The sequence below is a fragment of the Ochlerotatus camptorhynchus genome, unplaced genomic scaffold, assembly GCF_037179485.1.
Source record: "Ochlerotatus camptorhynchus isolate MF236.1 unplaced genomic scaffold, CSIRO-AGI_Acam_v1.1 ptg000330l, whole genome shotgun sequence".
NCBI lineage: Eukaryota > Metazoa > Arthropoda > Insecta > Diptera > Culicidae > Ochlerotatus > Ochlerotatus camptorhynchus.
Genome location: NW_027040818.1, coordinates 10672191 through 10693117, shown reverse-complemented (window position 1 = coordinate 10693117; position 20927 = coordinate 10672191). Strand labels below are relative to the sequence as shown.

The 20927-nt window shown below is 37.9% G+C and overlaps 1 protein-coding gene across 1 annotated transcript in view; it reads right to left on the bottom strand.

Moving 5' to 3' along the window:
* Positions 1-18161, bottom strand: part of LOC135708444 (purine nucleoside phosphorylase) — a 64085-nt gene extending 45924 nt beyond the window's left edge. The window contains exon 1 of the mRNA XM_065230561.1: positions 17933-18161. Within this exon, the coding sequence (XP_065086633.1) occupies positions 17933-17973 (41 nt within the window). The 5' untranslated portion in view covers positions 17974-18161. The remainder of the gene's footprint in view (positions 1-17932) is intronic.
* Between the last annotated feature and the right edge of the window lie 2766 nt (positions 18162-20927).

Sequence of the window (20927 nt, the reverse complement as noted above, 5' to 3'; positions counted from 1 at the left end):
TTGTCGCAAATTGATTGTTTCAATTCGGCATCATGGTGGCTGATATGAACTATCCTGTGAGCGCTAACACATCTGAAGAATTCAGTTGCTGCCGTAGTAAGTTTTGTTGATTGACAGGTATTCAATACAATTCCTGAAGCAAGAAGCTTAGCAACAATCCGTAATACAGATATGGCACAAATTGTTCCTAAATTTATTACTTTAACCTTAATCCAGCATTTCGTACCTACGTACACTGTGGTGCAAAGTTGATCGGACAAAGGTCGTTTTCATACAAACTAGCCAAGTTTAACATGTTATAAATGTGTTCTGTTATGATCAATTGGGCTGAAATTTTGACGCAAAACTACAAATATGTTGAATTTCACGTGTAAGAAATACAAAATTTTTTGAAGCACCTGCTGGAAGGTGACAATAAAAATAAAATTTGTGCATAGCTGATCGGACAAAGGTCAATGGAAAAGCAAGTTTTGTGTCAAAAATTTCAACTCAATTGATCTGACAGAACACATTTACAACATGTTAAACTTGGTTAATTTTTAAGTGCAGACTTGTGTGTATGCAATGAGAAGTCACCACCAACGTTTTTGCAGCAAAGTACATTTCTGCGTTGAAAATAATCCCTTAAAATAGTGTTCACTCAAGCCAGACAAATAAAAATATTAATCTTCAGAGTTCTATCATTACTAGCGTGTTGATATGATCGGTCAAGTCAGACCGAAATGTGATTTTTTGTGTCTTATGTAATGGGAAAAATCATTTGACCGTTTTCTCGTGCTACTCTAATTTTTCAAATCTGGCTGAAAAATTGAAATGTAGCTGAGGGAATTCTTGATCTTATGATATCATTAACTCATTTTTTGTTTTTATTTTGCTACTTAGTCCCTTCTGACTTAAGGCCGACCATATGATCTTGAATAGTAAAATGTAGTGCTGTTTTACATTCAAAATCGTCCATTTATATTTTTACTGGTCTGAGTAAAAGTATTCTGAGGGATTCTGAGTTTAATTTGGTGCAAATGCGCAATAACTTGTTTATTTTTCCACCAAATGGGCTGAAAGCTTCAGAGGCTTCCAAAAAATGTATTTTAGAAGATTTCCGCATAAGGACTTGTTGAAGGATACATAGTTCCACAGATATTCCGGTATTATTTGGGTGCTAACATGCTAACGGTATCCCAACTACCGTAAGGTTGCCATCCACCGCTCACGTAGCCTTCCTTTACCTTCCTTTAGCATCCTTTCGACAAGCAATTGCGTCTTCCTAGGATCATTAGTGGTGATCTTACGGTGATTCCAGTATATCTCTGGAACCATGAGTTGAGTCTGCTTGAATCTATACTAGAAGATATTTCTGGAACCATTACCGTATTTCAAAATCCACATGTGCAAAGGGCCACAAGTCTTCTGTGAACAAACCCTAGCAGTCCCTTATCTCGTCACCCGACAACATCACTTATGATGGGACCGCGAGAGTCAAAGCATGCGAAACAGCGCACGGCGATGGCGCCCTGAGAGAGCGCATTGAGATGTTTCAATGAAACAGTCGCATGTGATTGAATACATGCGTCGCATTGAGAGAGCAATGCGATGAGACAAACAAAAATTGAAACGCTCGAATTTGTTGAGAGCGTGTAGCTTGTCGCGCGCATCGTTCTGGTCTCTCTTTTGTACAATAATGTAGCACACCATGGATTTGAGAGTCATGCGACGCTCCGTCTCACAGCTCGCTGTTGCATTTGTGTACGCGTGAGCTTGCCGGAAGCCTGTCATTGACACGGTGAGGCACCCATGGTAAGAATCGTTCATGATCTTTAAAGTCGCTGGCAACACTGAACTTTCTCTGCGCCTACGCAGCACATATGTCAAATCATGTTGTTGAAAAATCAAATTTATGCATTTTGCAACGCAACCTTCAATTTTCGCTTTATTCTCCAAAACTGAGTTGGATTTTCCAACAACGCAAATCCTATAGCCTTTCCGAAGCAGTATTTTTTCCGCGCAATGCGTCCAAAATCACGGTAGTCGCTGATGATTAACAACGTAAGTATAATTACACCGGTTGTGTAATGAAAAAAAAAATGCAAAAAATGCGATCGTTTCACTGTAGTTTCTTGTAGAAAAGAAGAGGCCAGGGAAGAGAAACGGTTCTTCACTGAACTGGCTGGCTTCCGTCACTCCACGGGCACATGATCATTCCGGTGGCACTGATAATGACGGTAACCGAAGACGCCGGCGGTGGTGTGGTGGTGAAAGCCAATGAAGGCAACATAGCCGAACATAACCGCTACCGGAATCACTTTTTTAATGCATCCAATAATGCTGAAGAAGCCAACCTTTAGCAGCGGAACACTTTCGTCGCATTTTTCAGTAGACACATAACCTTGGTCACCGCAAACCATTTTTTTTAACTTTATTTTTTGAGATTTTTAGCCGTAGGGTAGTTCATCTCGTCCATGAAAGGAGGACCCCCAACAGAGTAGTTTTTACAGTGTTTACTTCAACCAAAAATTGGTTCTTGGCTCGATCGCACATTTACACAACATATTAAATGCGCAACATTAAAATCTGAATAAGACAGAGCTCCACACCGAGGGAGCCGGGAGGGCCCCCACCAGGCAGAGATGTCCCTACAACCGAAAGGAATTAAAAAATACTAAACTTTAAAATACAATGCAGCATCCTTTAAAAAGCGCATTACTGCTGCCAGTGTGGAGCGATCATCACCCAGAATGTTGCCGCGTATGCTATTTAGAAGTTTATGGAATTTCCGCAGGTTCTGATACTCAGGGCATACGCATAGAATGTGCTCGATTGAGGCTGGAGTTCTGCAACCGACGCAAGTCCTGTGGAATGGCGTTCCACCGAAATTGTGCGAGATCTTAAAACCCTCAAAATCCTCAAACCATGCGTCCACGTTGTCCCGGTTCGCTGCCAGGTAGCGATCTGATCTCCGCAGCCGATTTTGATTTCCGGGAATTCCAGCGATTTCAACATTAGCAGCAGCTTGCTCCGGCGGCTGTAAATTCGGAATGCAATCAGATGCGTTTCGATGCTATCTTTAAAAAGCATCTGCAGCGGTCGGACAAACTCCATCACCTTTTCGAGGGGATCCTCCGGTCAGGTCAGTTTGTTCAGCAGGACTGCCTCTGGATCATTGCCTTGGTTCGGATTCCACTGATTGTTGTGTTGTTCCTTCAAAACAAAATATTCCAACTATATAAAATTAACCGGGTTGCCAAACATGCCATTATTCACAAGCAAACAAAAGTCACTGCGATGACTGGCACTCGCGGCACATGGAGTAAAAATTAGGCACAAAATAAGTGTGTAGAGTGACCACCCATTGCACCAATCTGATATTGTCAAAACTTGATGTTTTCAGAAAAGTTGTTTATCTTAAAAAAAATGGGTAACTCTTCTGAAGACACCAAAGTTCCACGCCAGCCGGTTCCGAGTTATTAGGACAATAAAATCAATAATTGTTAAAACACGATGAAATTAATAAAAATGTTATCGTTATCATATTATATGATGTAGATACATCAAAGTTTGAACTTTTGCCAAGGAATAATATGGTAAAAAAACATGGGAGAATAGTAGACAATACGGGGGTGAAAACGAACCACTTTTCTGTCAAACGCGAACCAGCTCGTGATTGGCCGATTTGAAGTGCGTGAGATAGAGATATAGATAGAGATTAAAGAGTAAGAAGCCAGACGTAATGATTTTCGATCCAATTTTAACTGTCAAAATCGAAACAACTATTTTGCTGTTGCAATTTTGAGTTTTACTGGTGCACTTTCAGGACCACCTTGTAGTTCCACATTCCAGATGCTATCGAAAAACGATACAAAACAAACTCAACAAGTACATTGGCTCCGAGAGAGTCACACATTGGTTTGATTTGTTTTTTATCAATTTAAAATTCATCGCAGCAGCCTGAAGGTAACTGCGATTTGTCATCGTCAGACCCTGGTTAAAATCAGAAACTTTGAAGAAAATGTTGAAAAACTACAAAATATACACTCGATTAAAATTATTCTGCAAAATTAATCTGCAAAAACTCTAGGCATCAATTTGAAGGTTGAAGTTCAGCCTACCACCATAGATTGGTTTCAGGTCGAATACTTGCGAATACCGTTACTTTTAAGAGTAACATGTAAAATAATAGTTAATTTTACAAGAAAATAATGAATTCGACATCAGTATTTTTTTTTCCTTGATTTGTTTTCCGTCGATCTTGTTCGTGCTGAACACCAATGCTACCGACGCCAGGAAGGCTACTGATATCATCGTAACTTTAAACTTTGACAAAGAACAACAAAGATTGCCATCGATGCACATTTATAATCTCCTTGTTATCGATTTGCATCGCTGGTTAAAGAGAGTTCGAGACACACCAGGTGACAGATGGCAATGTTTATATTATTTAACGACATATTCGGCATTTCATCGGAAGAAGCAATCTGCCGGTAAATGAACGAGAAGACCGATGGCCGTGACGCAGCAAATGTTTACCATTGTAGTTGTTCACGTTTTATATTTAATAACCCGTGATAGCATGCGTGGTGGGATTCTCAGCATTTGGAACCCAATGAGGAAAATTGATACCTTTTTGATCTCTATGACACCTACATGGCTGACTGGTTGATGTTTATGACAAATAAATATTCAATTCATGTATGAAAAGATTTACAGAAATTTCAATACACCACATACTAGAGTGTGTTTTCCTGTTGTTGATAAGCTCCTCATCAGCAGCCGTGGACCCGAGGATTGGCAACCAACAACGAAATCAGTACACCCCAGATGGCAAGGGATCGAAACTAGAAATTATGCAGATAAAAAATCACAAATAAAATCAGCAGTTGTGTATCGATGTTTTGATTTTACAACAGAAATCGATATTTTGATCTGGCAACACAATCGTTATTTTAACATTGGTAACGATTGGTAGCAATATTTTGAGAAAGATCTTTATAAACGATTCACGATTAGACTTTAAGCATCTTTACAATTATTCACGAATCGCTATCGACTTTTCTTATGAAAGGCTTTGAAGATCGATGTATTGAAAATTAACGAAATGGTTGGTCAGGGGGGACCAACGGCTTTACTTCCCTTCCGAAGGACGGCGTGATCAGAGATGTTATGCCCAGAATTGATTGATTGATGAAATAGTAGAAAAATGCCGTAGGTTAGAATTTTTGTATTGTTTTGTCGCGAAATTTTGATTTCTAACCCATGGTACTTTGTGGCGTGCGTGTGGCCGATCCACCTTCATTTCCGTTCTCAGATTTCTGTTGATGACGACTTCTGATCGGTTCTGAAAATTGTCATTGTCATTGACAGGCTTTCGCGCGATTTTGACATAATTGTTTTTCACATAGTCACTGATAGACGTGAGCGTCAAAAAAACCTTCGTCAAAATCCAAGGGGCAAGACAGCTCCTAATCATGAGCAATTCCAGAGTTGCTTTTGAGGCACCTCGAGTAACTCACAATGCTCAGTAAGCAAGATCACTGCCATTTGCTTCTCATTTTTCGAATCACAGCAACATATGGAGGTACGACGCAAAAAGGTTGCTGTCAAGCAAAACAACAACAAAAAATCGGGGGCTTTCAGCCTGCATCTCCAGGCGAGTATGATTGTGATTGTGAACTTTCGGTACCTAAGCTTCCTTCGTTTTCCAGCTTCCGGAATTGCCCCTCGAATGGCCTCCGGATTTATTATCAAAACGAGCGTCGGCTGAGGACTAAAATCGACTCGTTTTTCTTGGCTTAATATGGTTTGATCGTAGTCCAGATCGACCAGATCTATTCATCGCAACTTTCGGATCACTTTAGTCAGTCTTCAGAATAGACCGATCTTCCCCTGAACAGTAAAAAATCACGCTGTGGAGGCGTTCTGATTGCTATCTCAACGAGACTAACCAGCTACCTAAGTAACTCGCCCATAAGTCTACTGAAACAGCTCTAAATTGTCATGGAATTTCCACAAAACATTCTCAGGATAGGCACTGTCTACCTGCCTCCCGACCGAAAAAAACGATTGCACGATCATCCGTGATCATGTGGAATCGTTAGGCTCGATTTCATCTCAATTGAATCCCCGCTCTACACTACAACCAAAATCGGTTGCCGGTGGCTTGCTGTGCTCTTTTTTACGGATTTAACTTACACCAAAACGGACGTTTGCTAGATCTTATCCTGCCAAATGATTCCGCATTACCTGGCACTTTTACTTCTAAACCGGTCTAGAAACTGATCAGTCTAGATGCTGACCATCCCGATCTCTCGTCGGGTCATTCAGGTTACCTACTCCGATTTCAAATACACCAATCTACCTTGAACGATTCTCTCCATCGACTCTCTCTTTCGTAAATAACTCGGCTACAAAAACGCTTTGTCGAATTAGATGCTAGATTGTTGCTTCTTCCTTCGATCTATGTGTCGATCCAAAGAGAAAATCGATGAAGAGAATCGATCAATGTAGATTATACCTATTGAAAAGTAATGCGAGAATTCTATTTTGTTTACAAAAAATTACCATAAACGAACGATAACCCACATAATAGAGGCAAAATAACCATTCAAATTTTATTAGGTTAATAAGTGAAGACGGTAAGGGGCTGTTCATTAACTACGTAGACAGTTTCTTTTGGGATTCTTGCCCCCTGCGTAGACAATTGTCTATACACATTTTTTAAAATTTGTATGGTCCGTGTATAATTTCCAACCCCTTCCCTCCCCATAAACTGTCTACGTAGTTAATGAACAGCCCCTAAACGAAGTAAGCCGAGGAGTAAACAGACAGAAAAATCGATGAACGCCGATTAAATTTTTATGTACATTGAGTTACTCGCGGGTTAAGGCTCAAGCGCAATGACAGCGGAAGCGGAACGGCAGCGGCAGCGGAAAAGCCCGATCTGAGTAAGCCTACTTGTCGGATTGAAAACTAGTTAGAACCAAACCGACTTCGGTTAGGCTTTTTGATGTCATTTGTAACAACTGTCAAACTTTCCGTTTCCGTTCCGCTTCCGCCCACATTGCGCTTGGGCCTTTACTCGTTGCAAAAAAAGCAACTTAGAGTGAAGCTGTCTCACCCCTTGTCAAAATCGCATTATTTTTTTCGTCAATGACAAAGATTCACCTGGCAACGCAAAGTGTAATTTCGTGCATTCTATGTCACATTATTGTTATTCAAGCAGTTCAAGACGAAGATGCTTGCTCGCTTTAACGGCTCCATGTAATTGTTTTGCTCAAGTCATTTAATCGCGTTATACATTAAGCTAATACAAAGATCTGCACATGTTAGTCACTGACAGCATTGTAACTGATAATTGACATGGTTTGCCTTGACCATGACTGTTAGCTCAAATGAGTGTCCAAAGCAGAATTTTGAGTATCACCGTGCATTGTCGAGATTTTGCAGCACTGCTTCTGATGACATCGGCTATAGAGCTGATCGTTCGACATCCAGTTGGGAGGCCACCAGACACGATATATGCCGCGGGCATTGGTTAATGAAGACCTGCAGCTTTTGAGCAGGGCTCTACATTTTCGAAGCTCTAAAATGAACTCGAGTTTTGGGTCTTTCATACAACGTGTTCAACGCATCATTTCTATAAAACCTAGCTAGACAATATATCAGAAAAGGAAGCTCACTCAGAACGAAAGGCTTGCTTTAGATTTTCTCGCCGTTGCTTTCCTCATCACTTTCAATGAAAGTAACCGTCGATTATCAAACCTCATTATGGCTTTCAATCCCTTTCACCGATACTCTATGACCGCTCTTTCAAGTTGTTTTATATCCGTTATATCCCTGTTCTTCACATAGTCACTGACAGACTTGATCCTTAAAAAAATCTTCGTCAAAATATCATTCATTTTAACGTCAATGAGAAATATTCACAGTTCAGGACGTAGATGCTTGTTCACTTTGGCGGCTCCTTGTAATTGTGTTGCTCAAGTCATTTAATTTAGTTACAAATTTATTTATTAAAAAAAAATATACACATGTTCGTCACTGACAGCATTGTAACTGACAATTGACATGGTTTGCCTTGACGATGACTGTTAACTCAAATGAGTGACCAAAGCAGAATTGTCAATTTCACCGTGTATTGTACTACAAGTACTACATTTCGATTTTTGTTTATCTAGTTCTTTTATTTGAAAGGCTCAATCAAGTTAGCTTTACGGAGCCGATAATTCATTGTTTCGTAACAAAATTCACTTAATTAACATTTTGATCTTGCACTTATGCTTAGAGTGACTCATTTTTGTTTGTTTTTTTTTTTGGCATCCAGAGAAGTATATTTACAATAGTACTTTCAACTCTACACAAAACATAGCCTGTTTACATTCGACGCCAGGTTGACCCGTCATCGCTCATTGCATAACGCCATGAACCATGAGCGTGGTGCAACTTCACCATCGCACACTAGTCACACGTACCGCCGGATCTCAAAGATTGTACGTCCGCGTTCGGTTTACAACAACAGGCAAATCAAAACAAGGTCTATTCGTGGTCACTTGGCGAGCCGAGTCATCCATCCCTGTTGTCATGGTTATCATCAAACAAATTGCTTCACAATAGCCGCACTGATAAGACCCCAAGCAAAGATGCATCGAACGGGATAGATGCATGATGGTGATGATGATGATGATGATGTGGTGATGGTGTTGTTGTTCGCAACTGCACTCCACCTATGTAAGGATGCCCGTTAGCGTTGTTTTCCAGATGATTTCGTTTGACGGTAGGTACTTACAGCTTATAGACAGAAGCAGTTATATAGTTAATGTCAATGTCAAAGGTTTCGGTGGGGTGTGTTTTTGTTATTGTCGGCAGACTGATTAAATACAAAACACTTGGGAAAATATAGATTTCTTTTCGATTAGAAACCGAAGAAGTACCGACGAAGAAGTAGTTTATTACTAGTTGTTTTGGCATTTTCGTACTTTGCATTTTTTTTCTCGTAATCTAAAAAAATGCTTCAGCAATAAAAAAAAATAACTTTGTAGGCAGGGTTTCCGAGCAAATCGAAATCAAATTTTGATATGAACATCAAACTGAAATCATAATTTGATTTCAGTTTACTCGATAGACAAATTTGATAACACATTTTGTTTTCATTTGGCTGTACATTTGCTCTTCAAAAATATGTTTTTGCAGTTTTGTTTCTTGACAGAAAATTAAATTGGATACTCGTTTTGTTATCAACAGGAAAAATGTACGTCAAATTGAGTTTTCAGTTTGTTCTCACTGATAGCAGAATCAGTATTCAATAATGTTTTGCTGTCATCTTTTATATTTTAACCCTTGAAACGACCAAAACGACACCGAGCAAAGTTGGATATCAAAATACTATCAAAATTATAACAAATTATATTTTTGAAATCATTTTTTTATCTTTTATTTAACGTCGGTCTCTGTTCCGCAATCTAGTGCCAATCACCGACGGACATCGATTGCCATCCATTGACGGCAATCGAATGTGCAGGAAGGCAGCTTCCACACCTGCGTAGGATATCGCACCCATTCAATTCAACACACATGGGCCGGGACTGGGATTGAACCCAGACCCATCGGGGTGTTAGAAAGCAGTCACGCTTACCACTACACCACCGTCGCCGGCTAATTTTTTGAAATCATGTTCATAGCATATTTTGATGTGCTATTTTTTTTAAATTTCGGTTGAAGTCATATTTTGATGAAGAATGAAATTGGGTTGTTAGTGGAATGCTTAAATAAAACTTAAATATTTCGACTACAATGTACAGTCTTCATCAGTGTCATTCCCACTAAAGAACTTACCAAAATCTAACCCCCTTAAGTACTCATCCCATAGGTAAAAGATCACAGGTATAAAAAATGAAACTACAATGTGTTGAATCGGAACCTACCTAACTAATAAAAACCAAAGGTTTAAGTAAACTAAAGGAGTAAAATCTATTCAACTCTCTAATAAGGAAAATCCCAAAGGCTTGGTAGCCATCATAATGAAGGAATGAAATTGGGTTGTTAGCGGACCACTGCACTGTGGTCCGAAACGACAATTTAACGGGAATAAATTATTTACTTAACACCTATAGCTTAAAACAAAAAAAGTTAAATTTATGATTTAAGTAAAAACAAGAACCACCCTAACTATTAGTTTTATAAAAAGAAGGCATATTTAATTATATAGAACTTCTACGGGAACACTAACCCTCTCAAACGAATAGAAACAATCAATTCATTCCCGCTACATTGCCGTTTCGGACCACAGTGTACTGTGCATCGAATAACTTATTGGATTCTGCAGTTAGGTTTCAATTCAAAATGAGTCAGAACATGATGAGTTGTTTCAATGAGCTAACAAATTTGCCCTTCGATAGATAAGAAAAGTAAGAGCATTAGAGGCTTTTGAATGAGTGGTTCCCGGTCACGTAAGCTCCCAGTTGCCAAGTATACCTAAATGAACATTTCAAAAGGTCCTATCCGCATTGATCGATTCTCTTCATTGACTTGCTCTTTCTCTAATAGCTCCGTATGACTATGTATGACGTGTATGACGTTTTAGACCCTACATAAAAACTTCCTTAACCCTCCGTTACTCGCGCCAACTTTTATAACACGAGTACTCGCGCGTTGTACTTTGTACAACAGTGTGAGTTTTCCATTGCCATTTTGCAGCCAAGCTGCCAATCGATATGAAACCAACGGGTATTCATTAAAAAACTTGTTTTTAACCTAACAAGCTAAAATTTTATCACAATTAACCCACAAAAATGCGAATAATAGAGAAAATGTGAATGGAAACCGCGTAACCGGTGTCCGTACTACGTGGGATTTGACTTAATTGGTTACAACATGGAAAATCTCGAGATCCTGACCAGATAGAAATTTACTGTCTTCGGCAAAGTTGTTCTAGAGATCATAATCTTTTCGCTGGTGGAGAGTAGTTCAGAATTTTCTCACTACGTAGCGCTAGAATACATGTGGAATTATCGCATGTGATATATCTCGAGATCATGACCAGATAGAAAATTACTGTCGTCGACAAAGTTGTTCAGAAGGTCAAGGCCTATTCGTTGGTGGACAGTAGTTCAGCGTTTTCTCACTTCGCGGCACTAGTATACCTGTAAAATTTTCGCATTTATAAAATATTTCTAGATCCTTACCATATAAAAAGTTACTGTCTTTGGCAAAGTTTTTCAGGAAGTCCAGATATTTTCATTGGTGGAGTAGTTCAGAAAATTCTCACTACGTGGCGCTAGTATATACATGCAATTTTCGCATATACAATGGCTTGAGATCCTGAGCAGATAGAAGTTACTGTCTTCGGCAAACTTGTTCAGGGTGTCAAGTAGTTTTGGCTGGTGGACAGTACTTCAGAATTTTCTCACTACACGGCTCTCATATAAAATATCTCGAGATCCTTACCAGATAGAAAGTTACTGTCTTAGGCAAAGCTGTTCAGGAGATCATAGCTTTTTTGCTGATTAACAGTAGTTCAAAATCTTCTCACTATGTAGGGCTCATATACATGTTAAGTTCTCGCATGTGATACATCACTAGATCCTGACGAGATAAAGAATAAATGTCTTTGGCAAAGTTTTTCAGGAAGTCAAGATGTTTTCGTTGGTGGACAGTTGTTCAGAATTTTCTCCCTACTCGGTGCTAGTGTACACATGCAATTCTCGCATATACAATAGCTCGAGATCCTGAGCAGATAGAAAGTTAATGTTTTCGGCAAACTTGTTCAGGGGGTTAAGATTTTTTGGCTGGTGGACAGTAGCCTAGAATTTTTTCACCACATGGCGCTAGTAAACGTGTACAATTCTCGCGTATGTTAAGCTCGAGATTCTGAACAGGTACAAAATTACTGTCTTCGAAAATGTTGTTCATGAGGTCAATGCCTATTGCTTGGTGCTCAATAGTTCAGAATTTTCACACTAAGTGGCGCTAGTATACACGCGAAATTCTCACATGTAAAATATCTCGAGATTCTGCTCAGATAGATTTCTCTAGTGGACAGTAGTTCAAAATGTTCTCACTACGTAGCGCTAGAATACACGTGAAATTCTCGCATGTGGTTTGTTTCGAGATCCTGACCAGATAGAAAGTTACTGTCTTCGACAAAGTTGTTCAGGAGGTCAAAGCATTTTTGGCTGGTAAACAGTAGTTAAGAATTTTCTCACCACGTGGCATAGATGTACACTTCTCTCATATGCTAAATCTCGAGATCCTAATCAGATAGAAAGTTACTGCATTCAACAAAGTTATTCAGGAGGTCAAAGTCTTTTGGCTGGTGAACAATAGTTTAGAATTTTCTCATAAACTCTAGGCTTTAAACTCCTGAACAACTTTGTGCAAGACAGTAACTTTCTATCTGGTCAAGAACTTGAGATATTTTATATGCGAGAATTTCACATGTATACTAGCATCATGAAGTGAGAAAATTCTGAACTACTGTCCACCAGCCAAAAGAACTTGACCTCCCGAACAACTTTCTATCTGATCAGGATCTCGAGATATAGCATATGCGAGAAGTGTACATCTCACCACGTGGTGAGAAAATTATTAACTACTGTTTACCAGCCAAAAAGTCTTGACCCCCTAAACAACTTTGCCGAAGACAGCAACTTTCTAGCTGATCATGATCTCGAGCTATTGAATATGGGAGAAAGGCACGTACATACTAGCACCGCATAGTGAGAAAATTCTAAACTATTGTCACCCAACAAAAAGATCTTGACTTCCTGAAAAACTTTGCCGAATACATTTACTTTCTATCTGGTCAGGATCTAAAGATGTTTTATATGCAACAGTTTCACATCTATAGTAGCGCCGAAAAGTGAGAAAACTCTGAACTACTGTCTACCTGCGAAAAAGTCTTGACATCCTGAACAATTATGCCCAAGACAGTACCTTTCTATCTGGTTGGGAACTCGAGATATTTTATATGAGAATTTCACGTGTATACTACTCGTTGGTTTCAGATCGATTGATAACTCAGCAACAAAATGGCAATGGAAAACTCATGTGTGTTGTACAAAGTACAACAGCGCGAGTAACGGAGGGTTAAGGGAAACCATTTTAATACTTGTAAAACAATTTAAAAATGGTGAATTCCATATATTTTAACAAATCAACTCAAAATAATAACTCGAAAACAATTCCAAACAAAATGACGTTTAAAACAAAGATATAGGAAACAAATATTCCTTTTTCAGGAAAAATATATAGACGGTAAAAAAGCTAAGCAATTTTGGGTAAAAAATAAAAAAATAAAGTGTGAAAAACATAAATAACAAAAAATTACTGGCTCAAAATATTTGGAATTTTTTTTATTAAGTTATTGAAATGTGCTAACTTCTACGCAGTTTACAACAATTTTTGGTAAAATGTTTAAACTTTTCGTTTGCACATTTTTTTTTGCAAAATTTTGCACACACATATTTTATAGACTTTCAGTTCCAAATTTCATAAAAAAAACAACAACAACAAAGAGTTTTTAAACAAAGAATTAATTTTTTCTCAAAGTTGTTTTTTCATGACTTTTGTCAATTTTTAAGCGTCCATCTTGAAAACATGACAGAAGTTTATACCTTGTTACGTTTTTTTCTTCTTCTTTAAATTCAACTACCATTGTATCACTTTCCCTTCCATTAATTCACTATTCACTTTCACTATTCACTTTCACTATTCACTTTCACTATTTACTTTTACTATTTACTTTCAGAGGGCAACCCCGGCGTAGTGGTTAACATCCATGCCTCTCACGCCAATGTCACGAGTTCAAATCTCACCCCCGGACCAGTCACGAATGACCCAAGGGTGACACTAAGTGACTATAATAATAAAAAAAAAATTACTTTCACTATTCATTTTCACTATTTACTTGCACTATTTACTTTCACTATTTACTTTCACTATTTACTTTCACTATATACTTTCACTATTGACTTTCACTATTTATTTGCAATATTTACTTTCACTGTTTACTTTTACTATTTACTTTCACTATTTACTTTCACTATTTACTTTCACTATTTAATTTCACTATTTACTTTCATTATTTACTTTCACTATTTAATTTCACTATTTACTTTCACTATTTACTTTCACTATTTACTTTCACTATCACTTTAAAAAAGAGATAGCGAAAGTGAATACTGAACGTGAATAGTGGACGTGAATACTGAAAGTGAATAGTGAACGTGAATAGTGGACGTGAATAGTGAACGTAAATAGTGAAAGTGAATTGTGAAAGTGAATGGTGAAAATAAATAAAGAAAGTGAATAGTGAAAGTGAATAAAGAAAATGAATGAAGAAACTGAATTGTCAAGGAGAATAGAGACAGTAAATATTGAAAGTGAATAATGAAAGTGAATTGTGAAAGTGATACAATAGTAGTAAAATTAGAAGGAAAAACAACGTAATAAGGTATACAATTGTTCAACTAAAACGCTCATCAATCAAATTAGATCACAGAAGTTGTCATTTCTAAAAATCTTTTAAATAAAACACATTCAAACAATATTGAAGAGGGTTATTTATTTATTTTTTTATGTTTAACCCTAAATTACCTAAAAGAATTTAGCGTCCAAATTTTTACCTACATCATTACCTCAGACGTCATTATGAATGAAAATTACATGTCAGAGTTTTGATTTGTTGAAAAATTTCGAAGTCGCTACTTTGATTTTTTTTTTTTTTTGCGAGATTCAAAATGCCCGAATTTTATTTACAACAATCCAATGTCTGAGATTGTACCGAAGATGTGCCCAAACAGTGCTAAATCTGATTTCGGCACAATGTGCAAAGTGACTTACCCCTTGCCCTACGCCCAGTGTCTGTTTTTATCATTTACCATCACATGCAAGGAGTATCACTTCAACCCAGTGTCGATGAATTGCGTTTGTTTTGAACATCTTCGTAGTTACGAAACGAGCGAAATGAACAAATGAGTTTATTATACATCAACGAATACGCGTTTGTTGATATTCACCAGTGCTCGATTATCAAACCCAAAATTGTCAAAATCAGAAGTGATCCTCAAAAGCAAAATAATCAACGACATTTTGGGCAAAATGATTATTTTGAATATTGTCGACCACACTGCCTAAATCATCGATATTATCATCAGTTCTGCTTGAGGCAATAATTTGCCGTCGACTTATGTCTAAAAACCACGTTCTTCAGCGCTATATTTGTTTAAAATGAAAAGAATCATTTTGCATTTGATCCTCAATATCATCCCGACCAAGATGAAGACGAATATCAATATTTACAACAACAGAAGCGATAATGAGAATCCAGCCACGAATGAAGAAAAACAAATGTTATTTTTGATACTCAGAGGTTGCCTAGATCAAGGGAATTCGTTTAAATTAAAATTCAAATGCATGCAGGTAGTTGGTCTATCTGTTAAGGTTTTCTTCATTTTCAGCTAAATTGAGTGTAGAAGAAAGGATTTTTATCAGCACTGCCTACGCCTAATACTGAAAAATGCTAAAACTATCATAACTCCGTCATTTTTGAACATATTTTTTTTTATTTATTCATCAAAAAAAAACACAAACTTTGTTTTGATGAGCTGTAAAGGATTTTTAAAAATAATTGTATTCTAACAATAGTTTGAATTGATGTTGAGAGGTTGAGAGTTAAACCAAGTTCTCAAAACTTCCAGGTAGTTGACTGAACTTTTTAAAAGTAAGTCCTTCGACAAACTGCTGCAACGTTTCCTAAACTGATATGAAGATCCCTGAAGTTCCAAGAAGTTTGTTAAAGTTCTACGATATTCCTTGAGCTTCTACAAAATATTTCAAGGCTAGGAAACTTCAACCAAGTGCCCTGAACTTTCACGAAAATCCCTGAAATTAAAAAAAAAGTTCCCTTAAACTTAAACAAAGTTGCACAAACATGAACACAGTTCCTACTTCGAAGTTTTCCGAAATTTTTACTATGTTCCCTGATTTTTTAGGAAGTATCTACAAAATTTCCAGCAATTCTATGAAGACTTGTGAATTTGCTCCTAGAATTGTTACGCAATTCTCAAAACTTATACAAATTTCATTAAACTACTTTGAAGTTCACTGCACTTCTGCGGAGTTTTGTGAAGATTCATTATCTACTACTGAAAAAAAATACTCCAAGGCTATGTAACTTCAACCAAGTGCTAAAAAACAAAATCCCCGAACTTTAACGAAAATTCCTGAAATTAAAAAAAAAGTTCCCTTAAACTTAAGTTATTTGAAGCTCTACAAATTTTCCCGAGTTTCTACCAAGATTCCTGAATTTTTACCATGTTCCCTGAACATCTACAAAGTCCCTAAAGTTATACGAAGTTTAGAAGAAGAAACTGCCAGATTTTCTACAAAATTCACTGATTTATTCTAAAGTTCGACAATTTTTTTCGAACGATCTCGGAAGTTGCACAAAATTTGGTGAACTTCTACCTCCAACATTCACTGCACTTCTACGATGTTCACTGAACTTCACTAAAGTTCAACGAAGTTCACTGAAGTTCAACGAAGTTCGCTGAACTTCTACAAGGATAACTGAGCTTTCACTGAGTTGGCTGAACTACTAAAAAATTGACTGCACTTTTGAAAAGTTTTCTAAACTTCTACACCATTCCCTACACTTTGACACGCAAACCAAAAATTTATTACATTCAATGGTAGTTGAATTTCCTATCATCCTTCGCAGCGAATACCGCAGAGAATATTTTAAGTCGACCATGCAGCCGATGCAATGATTTTTAATATTAATTTCTCTCACTTATACACTCCACATTTTTCGGTCATCAGCTCGGTATACCTCATCCTCCGTTCTTGCGGTTTGCCCACTAACATCCTGCGATGACGAATCCCATATAATTGTAAGCAAATCTTACATCCCCCGGTCGAGTGTAAGAAGATTCCTTTAGTTCTACGAAGTTTCCTGAACTGTCGTCAGATGAGAAAGTGACGTAAGCGCCACCATGTGCAATTTTCACTTTTCACCATATTCGAGTACTGCATCCTTAATGACACTCAAAAACACTTAACAATTGCACAAAATTTGATTGTGAAGCAAAGTGGCAATGTGACGTTAGCCATACATTTTCGGAGAATCAGTGAATTTTTTTCTCTTTTCAACACATAAGTGACGTCCACCATACATAAGTGCTGAAAGATTAAAAGCTTCTTTAAACAACAACGTTCTTTAGTTGGTAGCTTTGTTTGGATCATATTCAACAGGTCCAGTAATAATTTTCATAATTTTCACAATCATTGCGAGGCTTCACGAAGGTATCCATTTTCTGAACCATTCACTAAATTGATTCACGTCCCATTGTCATCTCACTGCAGTGAAGATTTACGAAGTTCCTTGAAGTTCTATAACGATACTAAAACTTTTACGAAGTTCCCCGAACCTCACGATGCTCCCCGAACTTCTGTAAAAACTCAGCTTATAAATATGAAACAGTGATCGCCCTCCCCCGTTGGAAAAGTTGTTGTAGTAAGTAAGCAAGTAAGTAAGTAAGTAAGCATACTTGGTGCTTACGTAAAGCAGTATTCAATTGGACTGCCAAACAAATCGAATAGGGGATGTGTTCCTATATCTAGACAGTAGATAGTGTTAAAACAAAAGTATAGAGGGACATTGGCGAACAGATTTTGATTACACTTGTTACTCACGTCAGATTGAAAATTTGCTCTAGGATTACGCAAGTCAAATTCAAAAACTTTCAAATGTTCTTTCACGACTTTTGGAAGAGCTAAATATTGCCGTTACAGCTGAAAGCTGGAAAAGACTCACTAGTTCTATACGTTACACATAGTGACGGAAGTAAACATTCTTACATTGAGAATCATCTCGAGTAAATGTCAACAGAAACATTCACTTCATGTCATTGAACGCGCATATTGATGACTGATTTATACTCACATTCTTCCGAAATTTAGTTTGCAGTCGTTGAAGGATGTCATTCCTTGATTGTTTGGTTGATATAACGTCGGACCTTATTAGATCAATAAACTTTTTAAGTAACTTGCAATTGTTCACTTAAATATCACTAAAATTCACTGCAACGTAACAGTTGTATTTTCACTAAAAACTTTAAACAGTCTTTTCCACAAATTCCGTTCTCTTGATAACGATCCTATTCACTGGGCAACCGAGTGCAAATTGAGACAAGCCTTCCAAATGAATTCGCTATTTATAAGTATTAGAATAGGATTACTTTCCTCCTCAAATTACTAGTTGAAGTTGTGTTTATTTTTCGCCATCCTGCTCATGCAAAGCTCGATGATAATGATGATGATGATATAGGCTATGCGGCGGTGGCGGCGGTAACGACGACGACGATGATGGTCTTTAATCTGTTCTAGTAGTGGTGCCTGGTAGCGTAATCAGCGAAAGGATGATATTCTACTCCAGCTTGGTTGCACTACATCGGTAGAAAGCGCAAATATTTATTACCCTTACTTCCATCAAATGCTCCGTGTACGATCGAAGCAGGCGATCAAGGGGGCTGGTTGCTATGAACAACAACCATGACGGTAAGTTCCGTCAGAATTATCGATCATGGATGATAGTCATGTTTGCAAGTGCAATAAATAGTGGTAATCACGAGGTGCTGTTTATAGTTGTTATTGAGAGATTCATTAATTAAAATTAACGCAAATGTTGATAAGACTCTCCAAGGGGGATAGACGTAAGCAAATCCTACTGATAATGAAACACTTTTAGGACAATAATAGTGACGGCTTCGTACTAGTTTGGAAAAATAGATTCGATCGTAAATCGAAGCATGCGAACGATCGTATGACAATTGAAAACAACTTTGACGAAATTCGGCAAGTAAAGCGGAATGGGCAAGTTAATCTGATTGCAAATTGTTCACTGTTGCGTAATAATTTATACAGGCTATAAAAAGAGTCATAAATCGAAGAAAAAAAAACTTGAAAACATCAACAAAGTTAACTCCCGTTCACGGCAATGCCGTCCCATAGCACAAATCAGCAAGCCGGGAAAAACGCGTTTAAAGATTGCTTCTCACCACTTTAAACTTTAGTTTCAATATTTATTAAATATTTTTAAATATCTCATAAGTGTTCTTAAGTATTTTAAATTATTTTAAATCTTGGTTTTATTTTCACCGTAGTAACGTTTGTTTTATGGTCGTTTGGTAGTGCTAAAAAATGAGCACTGGTTGCTAGTGCTAGTCAAAAATGAGTTTATTTGAAATTAAGTGTGGATTCGTTGTAAGGGGTACGTATTGCAAATCTGCCTACGTAATTATATAACAAAATGTCTGATTTTCAGTGATCTAGTGTATAAAAATGAAGTGCACTAAGAATGCGTCTTCTGATTCGTTTCTCCAACCTCAGAATCCTACACACTTGGATTTTTTTTTTTGCAAAAAACTGAGAACATCGAATAGTAAAGGCCGGCGCACAATGGATAAGTTTTCAGGTTTTTTGACAGTTAACCCATGCATTATTTGTTAAAAAACCCGGAAACTTATGCATTGTGCGCCATTGAATTGGTGTGTGTGTTATTTTGGACGATGAAACATACGTCAAATTTGACTACAAGACGGTTCTGGGGGACCCATGGGGTAGTCATTCTACACTGTGTCACTTATTTTGCGAAAACATTTTTTTCAGTGTGCCTCAAGTGTGCCGAAAGTGTCAGGACGGACTGACTTTGTTTGTGAATAATTGTATGTTTGGCAACCCGATATTTTGACAGTTCAAATGTTTTGTTTTGCTTGTTGCAATGTTGCAAACCGAAAGCGAGCGATCATCGTCAGTTCCATGCCGGAAAATCTGCTCTACCTGGAAACCAATAGCGAGAACAACCGAAATTATGCCAACCTTTCCAATTCGGTCAGTTGCAATGCAATGGTCGCCTAGGCAGGGGTCATGTATGCGGTGAAGTAAACTCTTTCCAAACCTCCCGCATTGGAAGACTACCTGAACATTGTCGATTGTGACCCTCTAACAACCGTTAACGAATGTTTGAATCTGCTCAGTGACAAAAACAATGCAGGTATACCTCGATATAACGTAACTGTCACTTTCGACTTCCATCGTTGATTTCTAGCTAACAATCATTAAATCAAGCAAAGTAATAACACCATCAGAGATAAGAGACAATCCTTCATGTATTGGTCATGCCAATTCGAATAATTGAATTGTTATTCATGGGATATCGACGATGGAAGTAAACATGACAGTTACGTTTTATAGAGGTATACTTGTATAGCTGAGAGTCCTTCAAAGGAATAACTCTACTAATCGGAGGACATCAATTCAGCCTCTTTCAGTCAAGATATCAAGAAATCTTAAAGTGAGGACTATTCGGCTCTTCTGAATGCTCCTCCGACGGTCACACCTCCCCGGTATACCAAACCATACGAGCTGTCGAAGACAATGGCCGTTGGAACGCTTCCGATTCCGTGTGGACCACGCAGGTCGATCTTTAAGGATGGGAAGTACCGCGGGGAAGCGAGACACTACGATGGCCACGTGATCGACATACTGTACACCATGTCGAAGGTATACTGCATCTGGGTAAGCCGGGATCCGGATTCATCCTACAACAATCTGGAAGATGAGGATTATCATCTGAATCTGACGTTGACGTTCACCACCGCATCAGCTGTTTCTTGCGACAAGGGTACTTGGGGTGCCTACCTGAATACCTGCAACAACATCTACAAAGGGGTAAAAAATCGATCGAACTCGATTATTCACCATTCCGAGCCACACCACTACCGAAAGGAGAAGTGCGCTCATCGATGGGGCCATCACCTGGAATAACCTGCCGCTAGCAACAACAACCTACCATCTCCACCTTCAAGGCTGCCCTCAGAGGGTAATGAACCAAATTTAAGTGTAGAAGAACTTGTATTCAATTTAGTTTTCAAATTAAC